This window comes from Microtus ochrogaster, chromosome 10, assembly GCF_000317375.1.
Source record: "Microtus ochrogaster isolate Prairie Vole_2 chromosome 10, MicOch1.0, whole genome shotgun sequence".
Lineage (NCBI taxonomy): Eukaryota > Metazoa > Chordata > Mammalia > Rodentia > Cricetidae > Microtus > Microtus ochrogaster.
Window position 1 is genome coordinate 6766640 of NC_022016.1, and position 24668 is coordinate 6791307.

A 24668-nucleotide genomic window follows, 5' to 3' on the forward strand; every position below is an offset into this window, starting at 1 on the left:
AGAGATAAGCTGTGATGTGGGGCAGACTATATAAAGCATGGAGCCAGGGCTGCAGCAAGCAGGCAGCTGTGGGGCCCTGTCCCCTGCCCCAGCCATGCAGATGCCACCCGACTCGGTGGCCAGCGCCTGGAGAAGCACAAGGTCCTGGAGAACCACAAGCCACAGCTACTTCTACCTCAGCACCGTGGCGCTGGTGTGCCTTGTTGTGGCAATGGCGATCATACTGGTCCTGGTAGTCCAGAAGAAGGTGAGTAAACTTGTTTTTGCTTCTCTTTCCTTATTTATAATCTGTGCTTCTCTAGGAGAGAGAATAGAGAGATTGGGAGCAAAAAAAATAAAAATGCAAATAACAAAACTATGCATATATACAGACTTTGCAACAGAGAAAGGGGAGGAGAAACAGGAATGAGAGCCTCGCACTAAGCTGTAACTTTTTAGAGGAATGTAACTGGACTTGAGCTCAAAAATTTCCAGACATGTTTGAGCCAAAAAAGCAGAGTGGAACCCTGGCCTTGAGAAAGGACGCTGGAAGCCCAGCTGAGGCAGAGCCTTACAGAAGGCAGAGAGAAGTCACCTCTGTAAGATGCTCAGCCTGCTTCTAGGGTTATGTCCCCAATCTATGCTCTTAGGACTTCCCAGACCTCTCTACTGCCAAGAGTTTGTTGTTACTGTTGGTTTTGTTTGTTGTTTGTTTTTAGTTTTTTGTGTTTTAGCTAAGTTTCAGAAACTGTGGTATAGAAAAAACAAAGGAAGAGAAGCGAAGGCTCCCTCCAGAGCTCTGGGTACTTTAGTGTTAAAACCCACAAAAGAAATCAAAAGCTTCCGCACAAGTCACCAGCTTTGAAGAGCCTTGGGTGTTGAGAGAAACAGAGCGGAGGAACAGAAAATAGCGATGTTTTTCACCCGTACCCCCTGAGATGCTCACACAACATGCAGGACCACGCTGACTTGGGAGATTTACTTTGTTTAAAATGGGGGAGGGGAGTAAGACAAAAGAACTGAAGGCAAAAGCCAAACTGTAGAAAATTAGAAACTCAGCCTCTAGAAAATATTGGACCGTCAACATGCACAACTCACAAGCTTCGGTGAGAGCCAGTCATGGGGATTTGAGGACTGCATGAATGGTACCCACGTAGACAACTCCCTGGCCAAGTGTGAATGTGTGTGGTACTATTTGGTAATTCTCACTCATCATCATATTATAATCTTCTAGACTTTTTTCTGGCTTCTCTTTTTTGTCTTGGACGAAAGGCTCAGCAACTTTCTAGCTGTTGAGAGAGAACTCGGGCCTTGGTGTCATCAAGTACTGACATTTAAAGGAAGTGTTGAGGGTACTCTTCCAAGGGAGTGTAAGAATGGTGTTGTTGACATTTGATTTGGCTGTCAGGGCTAGTGGGGCTCATCCCCTGCTAGGAATGACTCTCTAGACAAACCTTTGGGCACTGGTTTGGCCACAGAAATGTGCTGTTGTAAAGCAGTGGTGCCTTGAGAAGTTCCTCAGCTGGAGGATGCAGGTGGAACTTCTGGGAGTGGTGGGAAACCAAGATGGGGAGGGTGATGATGGTGATGTGAGAACCAGAGGGAGCTCTGGTAGAGTCAGTATGTGTTCCAGTTTGCTGTGGAAATGGACAGGCTTTTCTCTGCCCTGCTGCTGCAATACAGAAAACAAAGCCCAGGCAGGGGACAGGGCTTGAAGTCAGCTGCCCTAAGCAAGAGGCATGGGGGACTGCTTAATTGCTTTTGATTGTTCCATGGGAAGGCTGTTCCCTCTGCTTGCACTGACGGTGGCATAAGAGTGGAAGGTCTTGGTTCCCATTTCTCTCTCTGAAGTTTATCCTCTAGGGCATCGATTTGACTTACCTCTGTGCCTGGGTATGGAAAGATGTACTTCACAGTCTGAGTCTATGTTCTGGTGTGCAGTGATTTCCCAAATGGCAGGTACTTCGTCACAGACTAGGGCTTTCCATCTTAACTCTTATGGCATAGAGAATCTAATGCTTTGTGTATATCATTTCTAGTATATTAACTGTGACTGGACCTGGGGAAATGTGAGGTCCCCAGGCCTGGGCTCTCAGGGAGACATCCAGTAGGAAGAAGGATGGGGACTTTGGAAACAGGTGGACTTGGCATCTGAAGGAGCTCAGCAGTGAATCTGTCAAAGAAACCAAGGAGAGGGTCCAAAGAGTTCAGACTCAGATCCTAGTATTAAACACGGGTGGGTAATGGCCACACACCATTCTCTGTGTGCCACGGGACTGGTTGGGGAGCTGTGAGAATAGAATCGCTTTGCTGACATACACAGGAGCTCCTGAGAGCACAGTGAAGGGGTCTTTACCCAGCAGACTCAAGAAGAAATCGGTGTCTGGTCAGAGTGAGAAATAGGAACACTTTTCAAGGAATGAATGAAGTGAGGGAGAGCCCTCCCCCAGGACAAAAGCAGAGTCTGAGAAAGGAGATGGAGAAGGGTCAGTTAACCATGTCATGCGTGAGACTTGGCTAGAGGACCAAGAAGTTCCAAGTGAAAGCTCCAAAGGAGAGAGAAAAGGAAAACAGAGGCATCAATCTTAGTGTTTATCTGCTCTGTACAGGTCACTGCTATAGACACCGAGTACACAGCTTTAGCAAAGTTTCTGTCCTTGCACTGCTTGTACAGTTTTCTCGTGATGTTTTCAAAGCCTCCTGCAATATCCGTACTTATTTACCTTTAACAAAGAATTTATTATGAAATACATTCACATTGCTTGGGGAAACTCACTAACAGTTAAGGGGAAAGAAATTAAATGTTTCTCACACCTTGTCCTCCTAACAACAACCTGTACTTGCAGAGACGGCTACCGTGGACAAATTCCTGTGCAGTCTTACATAAATATGAGAATCTACAAATACCTAACATACACATGTCAGTCTATTCACCTGGGGGTATCTTAGAGAAACCTCCATGTCTATGTGCAGAGCGTGCTTTGTGCTACTGTAGAACCACATCTCATTCTGTTGTGCCGATGCTTCGTGATTTAGCTGTGCCTTGGAGGGGGCTGTTCCATTTCCCGCTAGGACTTTTTGCCCTCTGTGCATTTTTTCCCAAACCATTACTTATAAATAAAGGCCTAGGCATGGGAATAGAATATATATTTTGTTACCTAAATAAATGTTGTCTAACAGCCTCCACATAGGTAGTACTACCTTGAGGAAAGGGAAGTCTATTGTAAAAGACACATCTCTTTACATCATTATAGAAAGAAAGAAAGAAAGAAAGAAAGAAAGAAAGAAAGAAAGAAAGAAAGAAAGAAAGAAAGACTGAGTAATTCGAGTGTATGGATACTTTCCCCATAACCTTGGAAAGACTCCAGACTCAAGATGAACTGTCAACTCACAGAGTAGAGCAAAAGAAAAACTACAGTAGAGCATCTCTTATCCCCCCGGGAAAGAGGAATCCATGATGGCTCTGGCTTCCCTGTCACTTTACAGACAGGTGTTTACATGTGAATAAAAGCTCTGGACCCTTGTCCTTATTCACTTCTTTGCTTCCTAAACCAGGAGGCTGGGCTTCTCTAGACCAAGGCAAACACACACACACCGTCCAGAGTGGTACAGCAAGGTCTCAGGTTGTCTGCTTTCCACATATTGTACACCATCTCTAGAAAGAGAAAGCAAGTAAGCCTACCTTTCTCTTTGGAGAGAGAATGGGTGAGTCTGGGTCGAGAGTGAAGTCGGTCACTGCCATGGGTGTGGTGATAGTTGGGAGAGCTGGGACAGGTCTGGGCTGTTTAGCAGTTTGTTGTTCGATAGTAGATAATGGAAGTGAGATGAAGTGCCCTGGGACACTTTTTAAGTGACTCCCTGAATTTGGATTCATTCTATTTAAGAATTTGTTTAACTAATTGAGCTGAGAATTTTCTAAGGACCAAGCCCCACTCAGGGTTTTGAGGGGAAGACTCACATGGACTCTTCAGTTTGAGAAAATGAAGCCCATGAACTTGCGCTTCAGGCGGAATTTTCCGGAAGAAAAGAAGAGTAGTGACCTCCGCTTAGGATAGGGTGGGTTTTGTGCAGTAACTAGAATGTAAGCTAAACCTGAGGAAATTTAGAAATGGTCTTTGGAAAATGTTCAAAACGGGTACGATAAAGCCCATTTAAGCTTCCACCTAAACCAATCAAGTACCCATCACATTCATGCTGCCCCTCTAAGCATCAGAAAGCAAGCTGTAGGCAGTGCGATTCACTCGCCTGTATTCTGCTGTCCGTCTTTATTCACCACGACACTGTTCCTAGAGCGGAGAAAGTTCACGCTAACTCGGCAATTTTACCTAATGGCGTACAATCAAATACAGTCCATATTTCATCCCCATGTCTTCTGTGGCTGTTTTGTTTTATTGTTATTTGGAGAGTCTAGAATTCAACCTAGGCTCACACACTGCCTTATGTATGATAACTACTTATGTTTAAATCTGAAACATTATGATTTAATGGGTAGCCCTACTGGGTCGGGCATCACATACCTGTGGTCCTACCTATTCTCAAAACTAACGCAAGAAGGTCACAAAGTTCAAATCTTCTTAGGCAATTTAATGAGACTCTGTATCAAAATAAAAATGTTTAAAGGCCTAGGGATATAATTCAGTGCTAGGGTCCTTGCCTAGTATAGGCAACAAGGCTTGAGTTCAATCTCCAATACCACAAGAAAAATAAAAAACAAGCAAATCAATAAATAAATTATCCTGAGAGCTTCTTAGAAATACAGACTTGGTTTGAGAAATGGCCCATTGGTTAAATCCCTTGCCACCAAGCACAAGGACCTAAATTTGCATGTCCAACATTTCGGTACACAATCGTAAACCCAATGTTCCTAGAACAAGATAGGAGCTAGAGACAGCAGAATCACAGTAGCTTCTCAGCCAGTTAGTAGGTAGTAAACGCAGTAGTGACCAACAAAGAGACTAATACGGCACAAGCTAAGAACTGATACTCAAGGCTGCCCTTTAACCACCTCAAGTACATCACTGCATATACACACTCACACTCAGACTCATGAATATTAACAGATGCACACCCACAATAATGCACACGCAGAAAGGGATTAAGATTCCCTAGCCCCATACCAGAGCTACTGAGTCAAACCTTCATTTTAAGAATCTTCCCTTCCATCGCCTGATGAAGGTTAATATTCAGGAGGATGCCTATATGTTTATCTTTGGATTCACCTTCTTATTTAGCTTCCCTAGGATTGCGAATTATAAGATCAATGTCCTTTATTTATGGCTAGAAACCAAATATGAGTGAGTACATCCCATGTTCCTCTTTTTGGGTCTGGCTTACCCTCACTCAGAATAGTGTTTTCTATTTCCATCCATTTGTACGCAAACTTCAAGAAGTCCTTGTTTTTTTACTGCTGAGTAATACTGCTGAGTATATATATCCCATACTTTCTTCATCCATTCTTCCATTGAAGGGCATCTAGGTTGTTTCCAGGTTCTGACTATTACAAACAATGCTGCTATGAACATAGACCTGAATGGAGGTAGGCGGTCCTTGGACTTCCCACAGGTCAGGGAACCCTGATTGCTCTTCAAGCTGATGAGGGAGAAGGACTTGATCGGGGGAGGGGGAGGGAAATGGGAGGCGGTGGCGGGGAGGAGGCAGAAATCCTAAATAGATAAATAAAATAGAAAAAAAAGAAAACCAGAACTGAAAAAAAATTAAAAAAAAATAAAGGCATATGCCACCACAAAAAAAAAAAAAAAGAATCTTCCCAGAACATCTTTAAAAACAAGAAAATTTGGCAAGCTCTGAGCTAACCATCATCACACCTACCCTCAAGTGTTGGTTTTGTGGCATTGACTATTCTGCAAGAGATAGGCCAATTATGTAGTAGAACAACATACGTTCTGGGTCTGCCTGAGGCTTACCCATGCTTGGTTTTGTTATAGCATAGCTAGGGGCATATGTCTGGTTATATATGGCTATATGTTTAGTCCCATCATTAAGGGACAGCTAGCCACATCTGATTTGTGAAGAACTCTTTCTTGGGAATTACATTTCTTGTGAGTGTAATCTATGAGGTGGCGTTCTGAAGACATGTCTTCCACTCAGCAGGCTGGCATTTTCTGATGATTCCTCCCTGAATCCTTTACCATCCTAAGGACTGATGACGGAAGATTATTAGATGCTGTCATTCCTTCCGCTCACTCGCTATGTTATATAACGATGAGCTCTCCGTTAGCAGGATGAAAGCAGGTGGAGGTGGGACCCAGCTAGTCTGGCAAGGAGTGGAGGCATGCATGCCTCAGAGAAAGACAAACTGGATTGTATGAGTTACTGCAGTATGAACAATGGCCCTACTGCAGAGTAGACAAAGACAAAGCAGGAAGAGGAACTAGATAACAAAATACATTGATAGATGAAGTCAAGGGCACAAAGTACCAATTCTATCTTCAAAGCAGGAAGATTTCCTAATCTTAATCCAAGTTCAACTCCTTGGAGCCACCTTTCAAGATCATAAGTATCATACTTGGCTATTGTGTCGTGTCTTAAAGTCAGTAACGCTTACAGAGTGGGCCATGGCTCAGACATGCTGACATAGCCAGGAGACTGACTAGACCTATGTAGTACCTCAGAGCTTACCCCAGATGCTCACAGGGTGGGCCATGGCTCAGACATGCTGATGTAGCCAGGAGACTAACTAGACCTAGTAACACCTCAGAGCTTACACACTGCATCAGAATCCCTAGTTTCATGAATGTCTCACAGGATGCTAAGTCTTGGCAAGTAGGAGAAATGCTGATTAAGTCACTGTGGTAGCAATTTCAGACCTGCCAAACCACAAGTTCCCAAGACAAACACTTTCCTTGGCAGTCTTCGATGACTGTCATTCAGTCTCCCCTTGGGTTTTGGGAAAACATGCTGCTTTTTTGTCTGCCTGAATCTAGAGAGGCAAAGCTGCACGTCATTGGCCTTCACAGCCAGTATGACCACGTTTCTCATCTCTGTGATCTTTTGTGATCCTTAAGTCACTCCGCTATGTCTTAGACAACTTGGAATTCTGGGAATCTAGTTAAAGGCCATACAACAAGGTCCAGAGAGGATTTGGCTCCCAGAGCAACCTATGTATAGTAGAGATGTTCATGTGCTGTGAGCCAGAGACCCACCTTAGACGACAACAAAGCCGAAAGGCAGAGGGTCTGGAATTCACTCTAGAACATCCACACGTTGGTAGCCTTTGGTAACTTTCAGTAACAAAGGATTTGGTTTGAGAAGCAAATTTGGGAAGCCAGGAACTTGTACACATTTGTTCCGTGAGCTTCCAGGAATTATGACAAATTAAACACATTCTAAGGCTAAAGCAGTCCCTCTCAAACAGCCACTGTTTTCAAACAATTGCTAATAATTTACATCTTGGTGTGACTCCAACAGCTAGAGCAGAAATCACTGGCCCTCTAATCACAGTAATGAAAGGAGAGAAGAAAGCAGTGCTAAGCTAACGATTAAGGTGGGGTCATTTTACCTGGGGACAAACTAAACACAACCATTCTTTCCTTACACAGAAAGAACTCTAGGACTGTTGGAATGCCCATCAGATGCCCACAGAGGCTAAACACTGAACATAGTGGACAATGAGGACTACTGAGAACTCAAGAACAATGGCAATGGGTTTTTGATCCTACTGCACGTACTGGCTTTGGGGGAGCATAGGCAGTTTGGAAGCTCACCTTACTAGACCTGGATGGACAGGGGTGGTCCTTGGACTTCCCACATGTCAGGGAACCCTGATTGCTCTTCAAGCTGATGAGGGAGGGGACTTGATCGGGGGAGGGGGAGGGAAATGGGAGGCGGTGGCGGGGAGGAGGCAGAAATCCTTAATAAATAAATAAATTTAAATATATATATGTGTGTGTGTGTGTGTGTGTGTGTGTGTGTGTGTGTGTGTAAAAAAAAGACATTACTCAAGTTCAAATGGAAAAAAAAAGAAAAGAGGAAATATCTTTAAGGAAATGTATAAGGGGCTGGTAACCATGGTGACTGTTTTTCCTGAGTTACTCTATGGGGCTGAGATGACAGCCAGGGGGTATTCATTTGTTTGCATCTAGGTCAAGTCTGTGCCCTACCTTACCCGAAGCCAAGTCACTAAGCAGGATAGCTCTCGTTTCCCTCAGTCAAGGTCTTGAATTCCTGGGCAAGGGTTATTAAAACAGTTTCCAGACTGCACTCAGCATAGTGCCTGGGGTCTAAACAATCTCTGACAAAATCTAACAATAATTGTCATGTCTGATGAAGTGAGCAGTCATCATACCTTCAGGCTTTGCTTCTCCATCCTCCAATACAAGAGCTGCTTGCAAAACAGGGAGAAAAGAACAATGAACTGTTCTGTCCTCAGCCAGAAGGAAACTCGCTGGAGAAGTTCAGCCCAGCATTGGCCCTTGACTAGAGTATCTTGGCATCCTTCCTTACAAAATTAGCTTGAGGTTCTGAAAGATGTCTGGGCCTGTCTCCCACGTTAACTCTGGAATCACATCGACTATAGGTAGCTAGAGGAAGCTGTAAAGACCTCGTGTTCTTCACCATAGGAACAGTCATACTTCTGTCCTGAATTCCCTGGACCCTGGATAAAAGATTAATCTACAGAAACCCTTGCCAATGTTTTTGGCATTTTCCTGCCTACAGAGAAAGAAGGAACTCTCAGTTAACAGGCAAAAGCAAGGCCTTCCTTTCCGTGACTGTACCGCCATCACATACAATTGATCCTCCTCCCAGATACACTGCTTATACCCTTGATGTTCAAAGCTGATGCTGTTCTGGAGACCAGGAGTGTCCGCATCACCTGGGAACCTGTGAGAAATCATGGCAAGCCAAGCTCTAACCAAACTTGCTGAATAAGAATTTACAGACCAATCCACATATAGTCATCCTCCTGGAGACTAACTTTCATCGGGCGATGAAAGCAGACAGAGACAGAGACCCAAATTGGAACACCAGACTGAAATCCCAAGGTCTAAATCAGGAGCAGAAGGAAAGAGAGCACGAGCAAGGAACTCAGGACCTCAAGGGGTGCACCCACACACTGAGACAATGGGGATGTTCTATCGGGAACTCACCAAGGCCAGCTGGACTGGGTCTGGGATAAAACCGGACTCGCTGAACATAGCGGACAATGAGAACTACTGAGAACTCAAAAACAATGGCAATGGGTTTTTGATCCTACTGCACATACTGACTTTGTAGGAGCCTAGGCAGTTTGGATGCTCACCTTACTAGACCTGGAAGGAGGTGGGAGGTCCTTGGACTTTCCACAAGGCAGGGAACCGGACTGCTCTTTGGGCTGATGAGAGAGGGGGACTTGATTGGGGGAGGGGGAGGGATATGGAAGGCGGTGGAGGGGAGGAGACAGAAATCTTTAATAAATAAATAAATTAAAAAAAAACGAAATTCTGTTTTTAAGCACTCTGGTCCTTTCATAGCTCTGCCACAACTCACAGTTATGATTCCATATTTTCCAGTAGGTCTTCAATGGCTGTGTTTATAAACTAGGTCCACAGCGTGTCTATATGACACAGTGCACACCGCAGGTCACCCAAAGCTGAGTGAATGATTCGCTAGCATCTCTGCCCCTGGGGTGGCTCTGCTGGTGTCTTTTCTCCTACCAGTCACTCTAGGTACCTAGTTGGATACAGGGCACACGGTGCATTCAGTCACGTCAGGCTTCATCTAAATGGAGACTCCTCTCTTCGTGTGTTTGAACTTCATGTCAATCGAAAGTCATGCTTAGTATTGAGTCAGCTGCTTGATAAGTTTTAAAATGCTGCCTGTCGTCTGACAGAGACAACATAAAGGGGAATTTTGTGATGTCAGCTTTTCCTAAGAAGCATATGGGTGATCGTGCAATCACAGACATAAAACAGTATTATCCTTGTTCAGAACTCTCAGGGGAAAAAAACACAATCAGAAAACAAGAAGGGGGAAGGGATCTTCAAAGTCAATTTCCCATCCCTTCCCCTGAAAAACTGAGGCCCAAATTTATAGACTGTCTCCAGATCAGTGTGACACTAGGACTTGTATTCTCAAGGCCTCCCAGGCTGAGCGCCGCCTTTTGGACTAGAGAAAAGACCTACTTCTCAGATAACAGTGTCCACAGAAGGAGAATGATGGGGTTCCTGGGGACATAAATTAAAATGGTACCCCCAAATGGTCATCAGCCCTTACCTGGCAAGTCCCATGGAGTCAGAAGCCATCTTCCAGCTTGGTAGAGATGAGGATGCTATTTTTCCCATGTGAATACTCATCCTTTCTATTCTGCATTGTTGTCTCAGAGAAGTGCACTAGAGGTGACTATGACCTAGATGTCCAAAGGCAAATGTGACATTCCATTCCTTTATGGAAGATCTCTTTCATGCCCTCCTAGACTAACATTAGGTAAAGTGAGGGACGTTGGAAAGCTAGTCTCTGAGGAATCTGTTTTAAACTAGTGCCCCTCCATCTCTGTGGACCACCTTCTCAGAACACTGCAGCTAAAGAGTTTTCTCTTTAAGCCTCTCTGACCACCAGCACGGTTTCCTCTCTAGCAGACAATGTTCCCATCAACCTCTTACCCATTTTATATCAAATCTATGTAGACATTTATGATTATTATAGAAAGAATCATATGCAATACAATGTGAATGAATATACTTCTGTTCGTGCTACATATTTATAAATTGTTGTTCATTATAGTTGGACATAAACTTGCAGTAAATCCATGAGGTCAGAGAACCAGTTTATTACCATATCATCACAATCATTGGAATATAAACACTAATTAATACAGAATTTCCAAAAAACCTTCTAAGTAGAAAGATATTTTCCATGTATATTCACAACACTTAGAGATGAACCAAATATGGAAAGAAAAAAGTGCATATATTTATTGACTTTATTTGATCTCATGTTGACTTAAGGGGAAAACTAGTCACATGTGAGGAGAGGAAGAAAGCTCTCTACCGGGAGGTGGAAGCTTCACTTGTGGGCCTGCGTTCCGTGAACTTGCTGTGTACCCCTGGTCGAGCCATCTTGTCCTGTTTCTTGTTTGTGAGATGTGGGTGTTGACTCCGCTCCTCTCTTCCCTTCCAGGACTCTACCCCCAGAACAACTGAGAAGGTTCCCCTGAAAGGAGGTAAGAGCTCAGATTTAGGATGAATCATTCAGATGCCATCACAAGATGCAGTGCCTGCTTATCTACAAGAAATGCCATCACTGTCCGCAATAGGAGTGGGGCGGATGGAGGTGGGGCTGGGTGAGCTGATGCTTCTGACTTATCTGGGTAATTCCCGATCACTGTGCCTAGCCACAGAACCTCCCACCTGCCTAACAAAACTCACCATTGGTGCAGCCAGGCTGTGGACTCTGGCAGGGACACAAGGCAACCTTGTATTTAGAGCTAGAAACATGTTGAAATTTTTTTATTGAAAAATTGAAAAACAATTTAATATAACTGTATGTCCCACAAGGAAGTCTATTACACTTCCCTTAAACAGAAATTACTGTGCTTATCTCTCTGGTTCTAGAGGAGCCAATTGCTTGGCATCACAAGCAGCATATAGATAGCCATGGTCAAATAACTGGCAATAGCCAAAATGCCTAACGACGTTGAAGACCTATGAAAACAGACTCATTCCCTCTACATTACCAGCCACAGAAGCTACTGATTAGCATATTGTCCCTACTAGTCCCTAAGGGCATACATGCAGAGTTCAGATAATACTGAATATTAAACTCAAGATCACCTATCTAATGTCATATCTCAGAGAAAGACAAATCAGACTTAGAGAGAGAGAAAGCGTCTTGCTCAATATTATAAGGGCTACACAAAAACGTCTATGTCTCCCAGTTTCTCTACATTCAAAACGTCAGTCCCCACCTAAATTCCACCCACAACATTCAAGGCCTGGGTAGCGAGGACAGATAATTACCCACAGAACTAAGAGAGGAAAGGGAAGCAGACAGGATAGGTATGAAGTCCCTCCCAGACACCAGGTAGAGATCCTGGGCATCCTTGAGACCAGAGGACATAGAGAAACAGATGCAGGTCTTACACCAAGAGCACTGCAGTTATTGTTTCTTTCCTTCGGGGCATCCAACTGGAGACTTAGAAAGTGTGGGCAAGGAGCCCTGGATGGACAAGCATTCTGAATATTTTCAGACAAATAAATAACCTTAGCTTGATGAACAATATCTCAATTTTGGCCAAAGTCACTTAGTCCCTAGAATGTGATATCATTTCCCATGCCTGAGGTAAAGTGCAGAGACCACAGACATTGTCTCCAGAGATCCAGATTGTAAATATTACAGGCTCTGCACATCTTCTCATCTTGACTGAAATCAGCCCTGCAGTTTGCCGTGATTAGGAGAGACAAACAATTGTGCAGGCCTGACTGCATTCCCTCTAGAACTCATTTACAGAATGAGCAGTGGTTGGATTTGACCCAGGGACCAGAATAGCTGTGTGTGTGTGTGTGTGTGTGTGTGTGTGTGTGTGTGTGTGTGTACATATATTATATATATATATTTGTGGTACAGGCTGATGATACCCTCCCTTTTCCCTACTTCCTTTGGGTAGGTCAAAGTCAGCCCCAAGAGCTAAGAGTACAGGCATGGGGTTATGCCAGAGACCACAGTGTGACAACTGTGAGAACCCAAGGCTCCCTCTGAGGAGCGAGCGCCCTGCTTCACTCTGCCCCTGACACCCACTTCTAATGCACATCTTGCCTTAGCTCTGCAAACTGCAGCCATAGTAGCAAGGGGAGGGAGAAAGAATAACATCCGAGGGCAAAATCTGGCTCCCCCCACCAGCAGGGTAGGTCTCTTTAGGAACATCTTTTCTCCTCTCCAAACATCACTACTAAATATTCTAAAGTATTTGACATTGGGGCTGGGAAGAATGCTCGCTGCACAGACTTGTAGGTAAGTAAAGTGCCTACTGTAGCATGTAAAAGCTCCATCAGATCCCGTCGTCCACAGAAAAACCAGGAGCACCTGTGTATACTTACAACCAGCACTGAGAAGGTAGAGACAGGAAGATCTTTGGGGCTCACTAACCAGCCAGTCTAGCCAAATCAGAAGGCTTCAGGTTCAATGATAGACCTTGTCTTAAAAAATAAGACAGCAAGCAATTGAGAAAGATATCCAGTGTTGACCTCTGACCTCTACACACATATACATACAGGAATACACACACACACACACACACACACACACACACACACAGTAGCAGAGTTCTTTGACACTTCCTGCAACTAGAACCCTCTTGTCCTGTATACAAAGACAGAAGGAAACAGCCTGACACTTGTCTGAAGAAAATCTGAAGCCACAGCCTCTTTCACTACCAAGCTGGGCTTCAGCATAAACAGGAAGCAAACTGCCTTCTTTGTAAAGGAAAGAGGAGGAGAAGAAAAGGGGGACACTGTTAGGAGACATCCCAAGCAGGGAAGACCTATGTTCCATCGTTTCTGGAAAGAAATCCTTGGGGTGTCATGAGCTTTGTCCCAAGGACAGAAGCTACGAGGGTGGGGAGCCCTCAGTCATGACAGCTGTTGTAAATCTCCCAGCTTTAGGAAACTAGCAGTGACCGGAGCCTGGGATGCAGGCTCTGCAGACATACTGAAATACCCTGGCACAGGATATCCTTAGCAACAGGGAAACCACAGAAAACCACACCCATGTTGGTAATGAGTCCTACCACAAACTTGCCATTCCTGGCCAGGATAGGCCCCAGGCAACTGCCAACCCAAACTCACCCCACTTGAGACTTGTGGGGCATTCTGAGGGCTCAGATGGATACATGGCCAAACAGAAGCCCTGGGAGGCAAACCGTTCCCATATTCTTCTCACGGGGTTTAGTTCCTGCTGCAGGGAGCCTACCATAAACATGAAGTGTAGCAAAGTTATATCTTCATTTTCCTCTGCGTTGAACCTCAGAGCATCCGTCTGGTATGCTTTGCTCTCCCACGTTCCATGAAATGACCCTACCTTCTCCACATACTAAGGCTCCTGCATCGCTGCCCCACTTCATAGTCAAATGTTCTGCCTCCATAGAATTTAGAATCTTTTATGTTCCTTGTGAGCTGGGCTTATTAGTCTGAATCTCAGATCGCAGCCCCATTTACCTGGATTTCCCAGGAGTTCCAGCAGAGCCTTGCTTCTTTGTATGGCAATGTCTGCAGAAAGATTTGAGACATGCAAAAAAACTAACATGGCGGCAAGGGACAGCACAATGTCTCCCGGCGGGTGACACTGTGGAAACCTCTGAGACTCTGCCCTGTAGGGCAGAAGCTATTCCAGCCACTAGGAACTTCTCAAAAGATAGCATACTCTGTCATTAAGTTCTGGAACACAGGGGGCCACTGCGGCTTCTGGGTAGATTTGAGGTCGTGTGACCTGGGTTGATTCCATCCCTGTCGGTAGAAAAAGATATCTTTTCCCTGCAAAGGCTGTGTGGTTCATGGGACTCAGAGGTGCTGAAAGCCTGAAGGAAACTCAGACATTAAATGCAGGTTCTGGGGATTCCTTCTGCTCACTATCCAGTCTGGCTTAAATTCTGCCTCCAGCTGAAAATGGACCCCAATGACAAAGAACTAGACCAGAACATGGCATTCTTACAGTCCTGGCTTGGAACGTGAAGCAACTCTGTTTCCTCCTAGAGTCTTGTGTTTCCCACTTCTGAGGTTTTATCTCATGGCTAAACCATACCGCGGAAGCATGGGACAGGTGGATTTTGCTTCCAATATAAAATCTGCGAATTGAATAGCTATCCTAGGATTGTTTGACCATTTCATTATGTTGGCTTTTTTTACGTTTTGGCAAACTGCCTCCCCAGCCTCTGCGACTCAAAGGGAAAACGGGCGTCCAAAGGGACTGCATGGGGAGGGCCCTGTGAGAAAGCCATCCCGAGGTGAGGAACCTGAGCACCCAAGCTGACCAGGCTCTCCCCAGGACACCACTGACCCGGGCAGTCTATGGCAAAGTACCATACGGAAACAATAAGGACAAAGATGACAGAGTGCCAGCCTTCCTTTCCCTCACAATCCCTTCCTCTCAAGAAAGTAAGAGCAGGGGCCCAGCTCCACTCTGAGGGATGGAGCTGTATTCAGAAGGCCCGAGTCTCCAGTTTGTTACTTTGTTCCCCTTTGCTGGACACTTTCCCTCAGCTTGTCGGGTAGGTGGGGGCAGGGGTAAGTTGCCTTTCAGCCAGTTTCTGCACTGGCCACAAGGAGACTGTCTGTCCTCCATGCAGTCCGAACACTCTCCCTAAAACCCACTCCGACAGCCACTTCCTCTTACTCAAGGCAGAGCTAACAGGAATCCGTTAAAAGTACCCAGGGAGTGAGCCCTTCAGACTGAAGTGCAATGGAGTTCTGGAGAGTCTCAAGTCTAGAAGGTCCTAAAGTCACACTCCCTAATCCTCACACCCAAAAAGAATGAGGGGGGAGGGGAATACAGGCAGGGCAGGGGAGAGGAGAGAACAGGAAGAAGGTGGAAAAGCTGAAATTTGATGCTAAAATTGGCAGATGCAATTTGCAAATCTCTAACCCAGCGGCTATGTCTCCTTGTCCTATTATCCTAAAGAGAACAAAGGAGGGGGAAGGAGGAGGAAGAAGGGCAGATAGTCCTAGACTTCAAACTGGTTGCTTTTTATACTCAGTTCAAGCCCCAGATACAACATCTGTGATCCTGAATCCCTGCCAGCAGGTAGCCCAGGCCCCAGGCCAGAGAAGACGAACCAACTGCTTGGTATTGTTTGTGTGGTATATCAGTGTGAGCTAGATAGCAGGGCCAGTGGTGTACGCATGGCATTCAATCCTCTGGCCAGCTGCTGAGGTGTATATTATTTTCACCTTGGAGAAGAAAGAACAGTTCAAAGAGGCCCACATGCTTGTGCTAAGCCATACAGATAGCATGTACCCAGGATGGGATTCAGACCCATGTCTGAGCCAAAGTCTAACTTTCTCAGAGTGTTTCTGTGCTTCCTCATTGCAAATAAGCTGAGCACTGTACGGGCTCTTTAGAATGTTAGAAGAACTTGAGGGTGATCCTTAAACAACAGGCCCCAACAATGCCAGTTCAACCTGCCTTCACTGTATACGAGCTCCAGATAAGTACTCCCCGAGTCGATTATATTTACCGTACATGCCACAACAGTTTGGGATTTAAAAGGCTTCCAGGTCCCAAAAACCTTCACAGGATTTATGCGAATTCCAACTTGATTTCAACCTTTTTTTTAACCATTGTTTTCTCTGTGTTCAACAATAAGCGTTCTATTTATCTGGGGTTTCCAGAGCCATCAGCCATGTGCCCTTTACAAATGGCTTCTTACTTGCTCTTTATGTCTGTATCATAAATGCTCTTGGCCTGGTGGCAATAAGGAAATGGTTAGGTTTAAGGCCTGTGAAATGACTTACCCCCTTTACCCCTACCCCAACTTGACCCCACCAGTTTAAGGGTTTGCTTTGGTCCCAAATGCTCCTGGAGTGGAGATTCCTCTAGATGTCGCTGTTGGGACTTTCCTGAGTGCTCTCCAAGGGAGCTGAAACTAAAATACAGGACTCTCTGTTTCTTCAAAGATTAAAATATTTCCAAGAAGTCCTTATACTTCCCTAAAAGTATCAGAAAGCCTCGAACAGTTGTTTACAGAATCTAGAAAGTCTAATCTGACAGGCAATTGCATGGGTTTCATTTTAATGGTGTCTCGTTAGCCAGTCCTCTCTACCGTGCAGTGCCACAGAGCTGCGCTGAGGTAACAAGAGACAGGAAGAGAGGGACCTCACATTTGCAGTATCTCTGAAAGCCATGTGCTGGGCCGGCTGCCATTTGTAATCTTGATGTGTGTCACATCAGCCCCAGATCTGTGTTGTTGCTGTCCTAACTTTGCTGGTACTGAAGCTGAAATCCGGGAAAGGGAAAAACGGAACCAGAGCTTTCAGTGGAATCACATGTGCTCTGAGAAGTGCTGTCTGCCTGGTCCCAACAGGAGAGACTCTGCAGAGCATAAGCTGACTGTCATTTAGATCACATATCATCTGACTAGAAAGCCCAGTTACCCTGACCTTTGACTTGGCCCGGTTCTGAACACAGACTTGAAGTTCTCTTCTGCCATTCTCCCACACTGCAGGATAGGGAAGGCTCCAGGGCTGCTTTCCCAGCCCCTCCCTCCAGCTGTGTCTGAGACTTCAGCTGCACTGTGTGGAGTGGCTGCAGACTCGTTTCTTCCTCTAACATCCCTGTTCCACATGCCCAGCACTAGGAGTGAGGACAGCAAGTGTTCTGAGCCCAGCGCTGGTGATCTTTCACCTGCTGTGAGGTCCCCAAACTCCGCATCTCTGGGCTCAATCTTCTCACTCATAAAATCCATCATCTCCCCTCCCTTGACCCTTTGGGCACAGCATTATAAATTCTCCAGGACAGGGTCTAGTTTTAAGTTTGCCACAATCCTTACCATCCAGTGCACAGTCCATTCCACTACCTTCAGCAATCTCCATCCCTACCCCCTTCTCTCCCCTCCTCTCTGGGGAAGGAGACACTGGGGTATCGTTGACATACCTTTCTCTCCAGTTTTCCAAAGCAAAAGATTAGTCCATCATCCCTCTAGAAGTCAGAACTTGTCAACAAAAAACACAAAGCACCAACTCCATCAATCTGAACGCTTTGATTCCCAAGACATTTATGGAGTCCCCAGTGGTCTAAAGACAGATTGGCCAGCCAAAGAATCTGCAGTTTTAGACTCCCATCCTGTCTCTGTCATAACTCACTCTGTGACCTAGGACTAGCGTGCAATGGGGGCAACACTGGGAGCATGGAAGGGATGTGCTTGCCAACTTTGGACAGGGCCTCTTGAAGGCAGCTTCTCTTTCAAAAACCATACTAAATTCTTACAGAAGAAGAATGTTCATAACTTAGATTGCCACCGAGGTGAATTTTTTTCTCTTCTGTCCCCTGGGGCTCTGAAAATCTGAACATGTGCAGACATGGTCTCCTACTTGGGGTTAGAGCAGCAGGCACAAACATTAGAGTCAGAACTGACGTTCTGGCCCCAGTTCCCAGCCCCCCGCCACCCCACATCGGTACCAGCACTGCAGAGATACAGCAGGTCTGTCTGTTAGAATCATCTAGAAAGGCATTTCCAGATCTCAGTCTACAGTGCTCTCCATCTAGATAGGAACATACAATCAGAAAGAGAAACTCCCAGAATCCCAACACCCAACCCATCAATTTAGCCTCCATGTCCAGATAGTTCTCATATTCTATTTCTCAAACTAAGCCCCTCTAGACTCATATTCACTGGGAAAGCAGAGAACAGAGATTCACAGTCTTGACAGCCAATCCTCAAAGCTCTAGGGCCCCTGTGGGGTTCCTGCTGCATGGAGTCCCCTCTAGAAGTCTTCATATCCACTGTACAATGTCTTATCATTGAGTCACAGGCTGATGAGACTTGAGCTACATGGCTGGTACCCCACATAACACTGTGTAGGTCATAACAAGAGTCCTGTGACTTTCAAAGCATCCTACCCAGTCCTTGATCAGCCCTGGATGGCCAAATATTCAAGCTTGCATCTCTCTGACTTGGGTTATAACTTAGGGTGTACTTGGTGTAGGTCTGTCCACCACTATGTGTGAGACAGCGCGTCAGAGGGGTGTTAGTCACTGGCTGAGGGCTTTTTAATCCTTCAGAAACCACTGAGATCTTTGGCGTTTGGGCCTCACCAAGCATCTGTTTCTCTACTTCTCTGACAATATGTCCAGGTGTGAAAGACAGACAGTTGCCTCTGAGGTCTTCCTAAGCTCAACAGTGTGACTCCCTTGATAACCAGCTCCAGCAACACCATTCTTAGAGGGAGAAGGCCACGTTTCTCCTTTAGCATGAATTGATTCTTTAAGAAAAGTTTAAAAATGCCTGCCATTTGACTTCAGGAAATGCAAAATAAGATTGCTTTTTTCCATCGTTGGGTTTCTCAGAATTACAGCTGAGGTTACCCCACTATACACGTGAAGACCAAAGGGGGGGGCAGAAAGAAAAAAACCCTGCATGTGTGAAAGACAAGCCTGGGCTTGTACTTCTGCCACCATCCATTTGTAGATGCTCAGCTCTTGCAAATGTCACCACAAGCCACCTGATATGAAGGGGCCTTTGGACAAGAGAGCTAGAGCCTGTCTTTTATGTGACTTCCTGACTCTGGTCAAGGGCGCGAGTCCTACTTTCCCAACTGGTCCCAACTGGTCCCAACTGGTCCCAACTGGTCCCAACTGGTGGAACTGTGAGAGTGTGGTCAGCGTTCTTCCTGTGGGGGTGGGGACGAGTCAAGCATCCCTGCTCACCACCTATGTTCCAAGTACTGACTGAGTTGGTACCTACCAAAGGAGATAAGAAATGACCCCCGCAGCAAATGCTTATGAAAGGGTCTTCTTGCCTGAGCAGCAAGAGAGACTAAACAACAATCCCTGCCAGGGTTGTTTCAAAGGACTTGACGGAGGAAGGAATTCCAGGGGCAGGAACGGGAGGTCTTCAGGCAGAAGCATATCTATGTGGTTGTTTGGGGAACCAGCAAGCCTCCAAATTCCAATGGGTGGGAGAAAATGTGTTTGGGCATTAGAGTCTCATTGGCTGAGTTTAATCTCCAGCCTACCAGCAACTAGCTGTGTGGCTAAGAATAAGCAAGTTAACCTTTAAAGCCTCGAGTTTCTTATATCCATGATGGAAACAACTATAAACTATAAACTGTCTTTCACAGGACAATTGTGAAAATGAAATGAAATTATGGCTGTAATGTGTTCAACAAAGTACCACAAAAAATAGTCAACATTAGCTATGATGCTGGTAGTGATGGTGACCTTGTTTACTATTAAGACACAGAGTAAAGGGGGATGAGGGATGGTACAGGCTGTAACTGGAGAGATAAGGAGGAGTCAGAACCCAAGAAGTCATGAATACCACTCGTGGGAGCTGTAGGTAACAGAAATCAGAGAGTGGTTACCAGCAAAGAGAACCAGATTTGCACCTCTCTTTTTCCTTCTGGTTGATGTTCCACAACCTCCAAGATTACAGTGGACAACAAGGTTACAATCTGCAGTCACAATCCATTCAAATATCACACTTTGGGGTCGGGGTTCTGATTATACACACTCATGTCTGTGTGCAGGGCGGCAGCAGGCCTCACAAGAAAATGGCTTAGATGATGAGCATGGATAGGGTCTAGAGAAAGAATGCTGGCCATCAGCTCTTGCAGAGCCACATGCTCCTGTGGGGCAGGAGCAGATGGGGAAGAACACTGCCCCCACTTCTGCTGGGGCTTCCTCTGGTAGTGAACTTGCTCAGACAGCAGAGGGAACTCTTCGCTCAACTTTGAACCACTCTCAGGTTCCAGGGATTTTTCTCAAATCTGGGCAGAGAAAACAAGGGGATGGGCGGGGTGCTCATAATATTCAGAGACAGAATAAGAAAGCACAGCAGGGCACAGGCCCTAGTGCATGAGCTTATGCCTGTTAGTCTCTAATGGCTGGACTGAGAGGTTATCTCTGATGACATCATCAAAAAGACATCAGCATCAGTTTACAGATAGGAGCGCCAGGGCCCAAAGAAGAGAAGAGATTTGCTCAAAATAAATCAAATTCATAAGTCATTACAAAAAATGTATAACGGTTCTTATCATACAAAATAGCTTGTTATAATAAGAAAGAGCTATCATCCTTAGTGAAGATATTAAAAATACTTATATTTCTCAGATGCTGTAATGACACAAATACTGTGTTTGCCTCAACCAAAGAAGCCCCAGATGGGAGGCTTCCTGTAAAATGCCAGTATTGCTCTGTCCTCTTAAAATTGAAAGGGATTTTTTTTTCTTTGTTGTTTAGCAGGGTTGCCTAAAGAAATAATTCCATCTTCTAAAATGAGACAGATGTAGGGAATCCTCACATTTCCACCTGTTTACTTAAACTTAAGAATGTCCTTGAGTGTCTTCATAAAAGTTGATCCTGGCTTAGTCTGAGAACCAGATTAGCTGAGTCTAGTGTCCACACGGCAGGCTGGGTAGCAATAGCTCAATCAGTGTTGCTGTTGGGAAGACCAGTGTTTGGGCTGAAGGACATGAGGCTCCCTCCACCTATTAGAGGTACCCAATAACACCTTTCATGAGGACTGTCAGAAATGGTGCCCAGTACACCATGGCAACTCGGATCATAATTGTTTAACTTCCATAATCTTCTATAACAACCCAAGTAGCAATAATAAATAAAAAAATAAACTCCAGAAATGTGAAAATCTTAAGCCTTTTAACAGAAAAATGAAAACCAAAGCTTGGAGTTGTTTTCATTTAATCCCACAAACAGGGTAGTAAATGGCCATCTCCGAGGGTCACAGCAAAGGATATGGTTGCCTGCAGTCCCCAGAGAAGCACAAGATGATTCACACCTGATCTTGTTTGTAGGAAACTGCTCGGAAGACCTCTTATGTACCCTGAAAAGAACTCCCTTCAAGAAGTCATGGGCCTACCTTAAAGGTCAGTAACCAAAGACAGAAAAATCTAACCCTGCAAAGGCCATGCCCGGTGCCGATTTCTACCCCAGAAGACGCAGTTAGAGTCCTCTAGCAAAACCTGGCCCACGCATGTGCTCTTAGCTCACATCATACTTTTCATAAATTGAATTTGAATGTCTTAGATGAAAAAGATGAGAGTATTTCTCTCCAAAGCTACAAGATTCTTCTTTCCTTAGCCCCATTTTCTGAAAACAACAACAAAAAGTTTAGTTGTAGGTTTAGAAATGGCACAATTCAGTGGCACAATTAAAATAAATAGATAACCATGAGCATGGAGGAAGCCATGTTAGGAATTGTATAGTGAGTGGATATGGCCACAGACAGATGGACAGACGTTCAAAAGCTCCCTCAGCAGGTGGTAGCCACTGCATCACCCGTCTGTGCTCCTACCTGGCCTTTGAAGACTCTTTTGTCCCTCACCTCCATCACCTCTCCCTTCTCCCAATCCCCACAGCTGTGCACCTGTCTTCTCAGTCTTTTCCCCAGTGTGAAGAAAGAACAGCCTCCATCTCTACCTTTTCCAAGTTCTTCTCAGGGGAACTACAAAACTGGTCCTCAAACTGACAGCTTAATGAGCTCCTTAGAACAGGGCCTGTTTGCATATTGCCGTGTCCTTCAGATGAGAGTCCCTTGTAAATGAGCAAGAAAGAGGCACTTAGAGCATGAAAGAATGAACTACGGAAGAGATGACCAAGATTCTCTGAACAGCCATTTTGCAGTCAGATTGGTTCATGCCTTTCAGTTGAATTGCAGCAAGAGAAAGTGTTGAATCAACATAAACTAGCACACCAGCTTCCCAGGTCTGGACACACCTTTACCAGTCAGTGTTAATTTTCATTTGTTAGGACTCAGAGAAGTGGCTTTCACACAAACATTTTAGCTTAGAGGCTCTGTTGATTCTCTGCCTTTCTAACAGTCTTATGTGGCAGGCCTCTCACTGTGCACGTGAGCAGCCTGTGCAAGGAAGCTTGCCTGCCCTTTAAGGAAAGGGTACATTCGAAACTTCAGACCAACTTAAAAGGTGTATCTTATTTTTTATTAGCATATGTCAATTGCCTGCCATAATGGGTTTCATTGTTGACAGTTTCGTGCATGCACAAATCATACTTTGATTTTATCTTAAACGCAGAAGTTAACAGATTCTCCTGGGCTACTCAATACTGAAACTGAACAATATTGAGTGTCACCTCTCTGACATCATCTTTAATGACTATCAAACGAGTAGTCAACACTAAATGCTCATTCATGACAAATGACACAATAGCATAGACCTTGTTGCAAACTACAGTCCAGGTAGGCAAGGTCTAAAAGAGAAAGGAGCCAGGGAAGTGACTTTGGGGTAAAAGCCAAGCATGGTTCCTCATGTTTACAGTACCAGGACTGCCAAGGCAAGGCCAAGGGATCCGTGGGGCGCATTGGCTGACCAGTCTAATCTATTTGGCAAGATTCTGGCCAATGAAAGTCTGTGTCAAAAACACAAGGCAACGGGCTAGAGAGATGGCTCAGCAGTTAAGAGCACTTGCTGCTCTTCAAGAAGATCCAAGTTCGGTTCCCAGCACTCACATCAGATGTCTCTAAACTACCTGCTTTGAGTTCCATCTCCAGAGTATCTTATGTCCACCTCTGGTCTCCAAAAGCACACACACACACACACACACACACACACACACATACATATACATACACACAAATACAAATATATCTTTAGGGAAAAAACAGAAACAAGATACATAGTGTGTTAAGACTGATACCCAAGGTTGTCCTCTGGGCTAAATACACACTTGTACATGTGTGTACCTGCACTTAAAGACATTCATGGATCTAATACAAACACATATATACATATACACATAGACACTGAAAAAAAAACAAAATATCAACAATCATATAGAAAATAATTAAAACCATCTGTAGGTGCTTCCTTCCTTTAGGAAACCCTCCTGCTAGGTCTTTCCTTTTCCTGCACTGTGTTGTATGTGATCCAGCCCTCCAGCTTTGAGCATTAAACAAAAAAAAAATGACAGGTGGTGTTCTTTCTGTGCCTTCCTAAATAGAAACAATGAGCTATGAAAGAATATTCTAGAAAGAGTACTTCAGAAGATGTTAAATGTGTGGTACAGGGGGTGGTGTTCTAGACAACACGGTTGTTTAGCGGGAACCTTGAACAACAGCTTTCCAGCCTGTACCTAACATTTGAGTAATAATTCTGCTTCTATCGTTCCAGTGTCAAAACAGCTCAACAGTACCAAACTGTCATGGAACCAAGACGGCCACATTCATGGAGTCGGATACCAGGATGGAAGCCTGGTAGTCCAGTTCCCGGGCTGGTACTTCATTATCTGTCAACTGCAATTCTTAGTGCAATGCTCCAATCATTCTGTGGACCTGACATTGCAGCTTCTTGTCAATACCACGGTCAAGAAACAGGCACTGGTAACAGTGTGCAAGTCTGGAATTCAAACCGAGAACATCTACCAGAATCTCTCTCAGTTCTTGCTGTATTACTTACAGGTCAACTCCACCATATCAGTCGTGGTGGATAACTTCCAGTACGTGGACACAAACACTTTTCCTCTTGAAAACGTGCTGTCCATCTTCTTATATAGTAGTTCAGACTGAATAGTCGCTCTTGGCCTTCAGGTAGAAAAACGCTGTCTGCCAGACAGCTCTTCATCTGTCCAAATGTGGGCAGCAAGAGAGTTAGTGCAACTGAAACTAAGTGTGTGAATTAGTGTACTCTCCTTCTGTCCTTGGGAAATACACAGCCTTGAAACGTGAAGTCTCTTTCAGATGGAGAGGAAGGAAGGGATATAGCATGTGGACAGATACTCACATGGGTTCTAGAAAAAGCCGGGTAGCTCCAGTCTAACGACTAATTCATTGTTTGATCTTGAACCTTTTTCCTCCCCCTGAAACTCAGGGTCTGAATCTGAAAGGCTAGAGGGTGGATTTGTGTCTCCCCAGTGTTTCCTTCATCTCAGAAGATGAAACTTGTGAGCTGAGGTTCCAGATAGAGTTCTGGAAGGTCCCAAACAGAGACAGGCCCCACACGTCACGATGAAACTGATACCGCCAGGAGTATCTGTCTGCTCATCATCTCAGCAGGTCCCAGGGACTTCCATGC

At 45.0% G+C, this 24668-nt stretch overlaps 1 protein-coding gene across 1 annotated transcript; it reads left to right on the forward strand.

The window, feature by feature from the left end:
* Positions 1 to 37: 37 nt before the first annotated feature.
* Tnfsf8 (TNF superfamily member 8) lies at positions 38 to 24163 on the forward strand. Its single transcript, XM_005352600.2, has 4 exons — positions 38 to 247; positions 11095 to 11137; positions 21435 to 21506; positions 23769 to 24163. Exons 1-4 carry the CDS (start codon positions 38 to 40, stop codon positions 24161 to 24163), a joined length of 720 nt encoding a protein of 239 aa, XP_005352657.1.
* Positions 24164 to 24668: the final 505 nt, after the last annotated feature.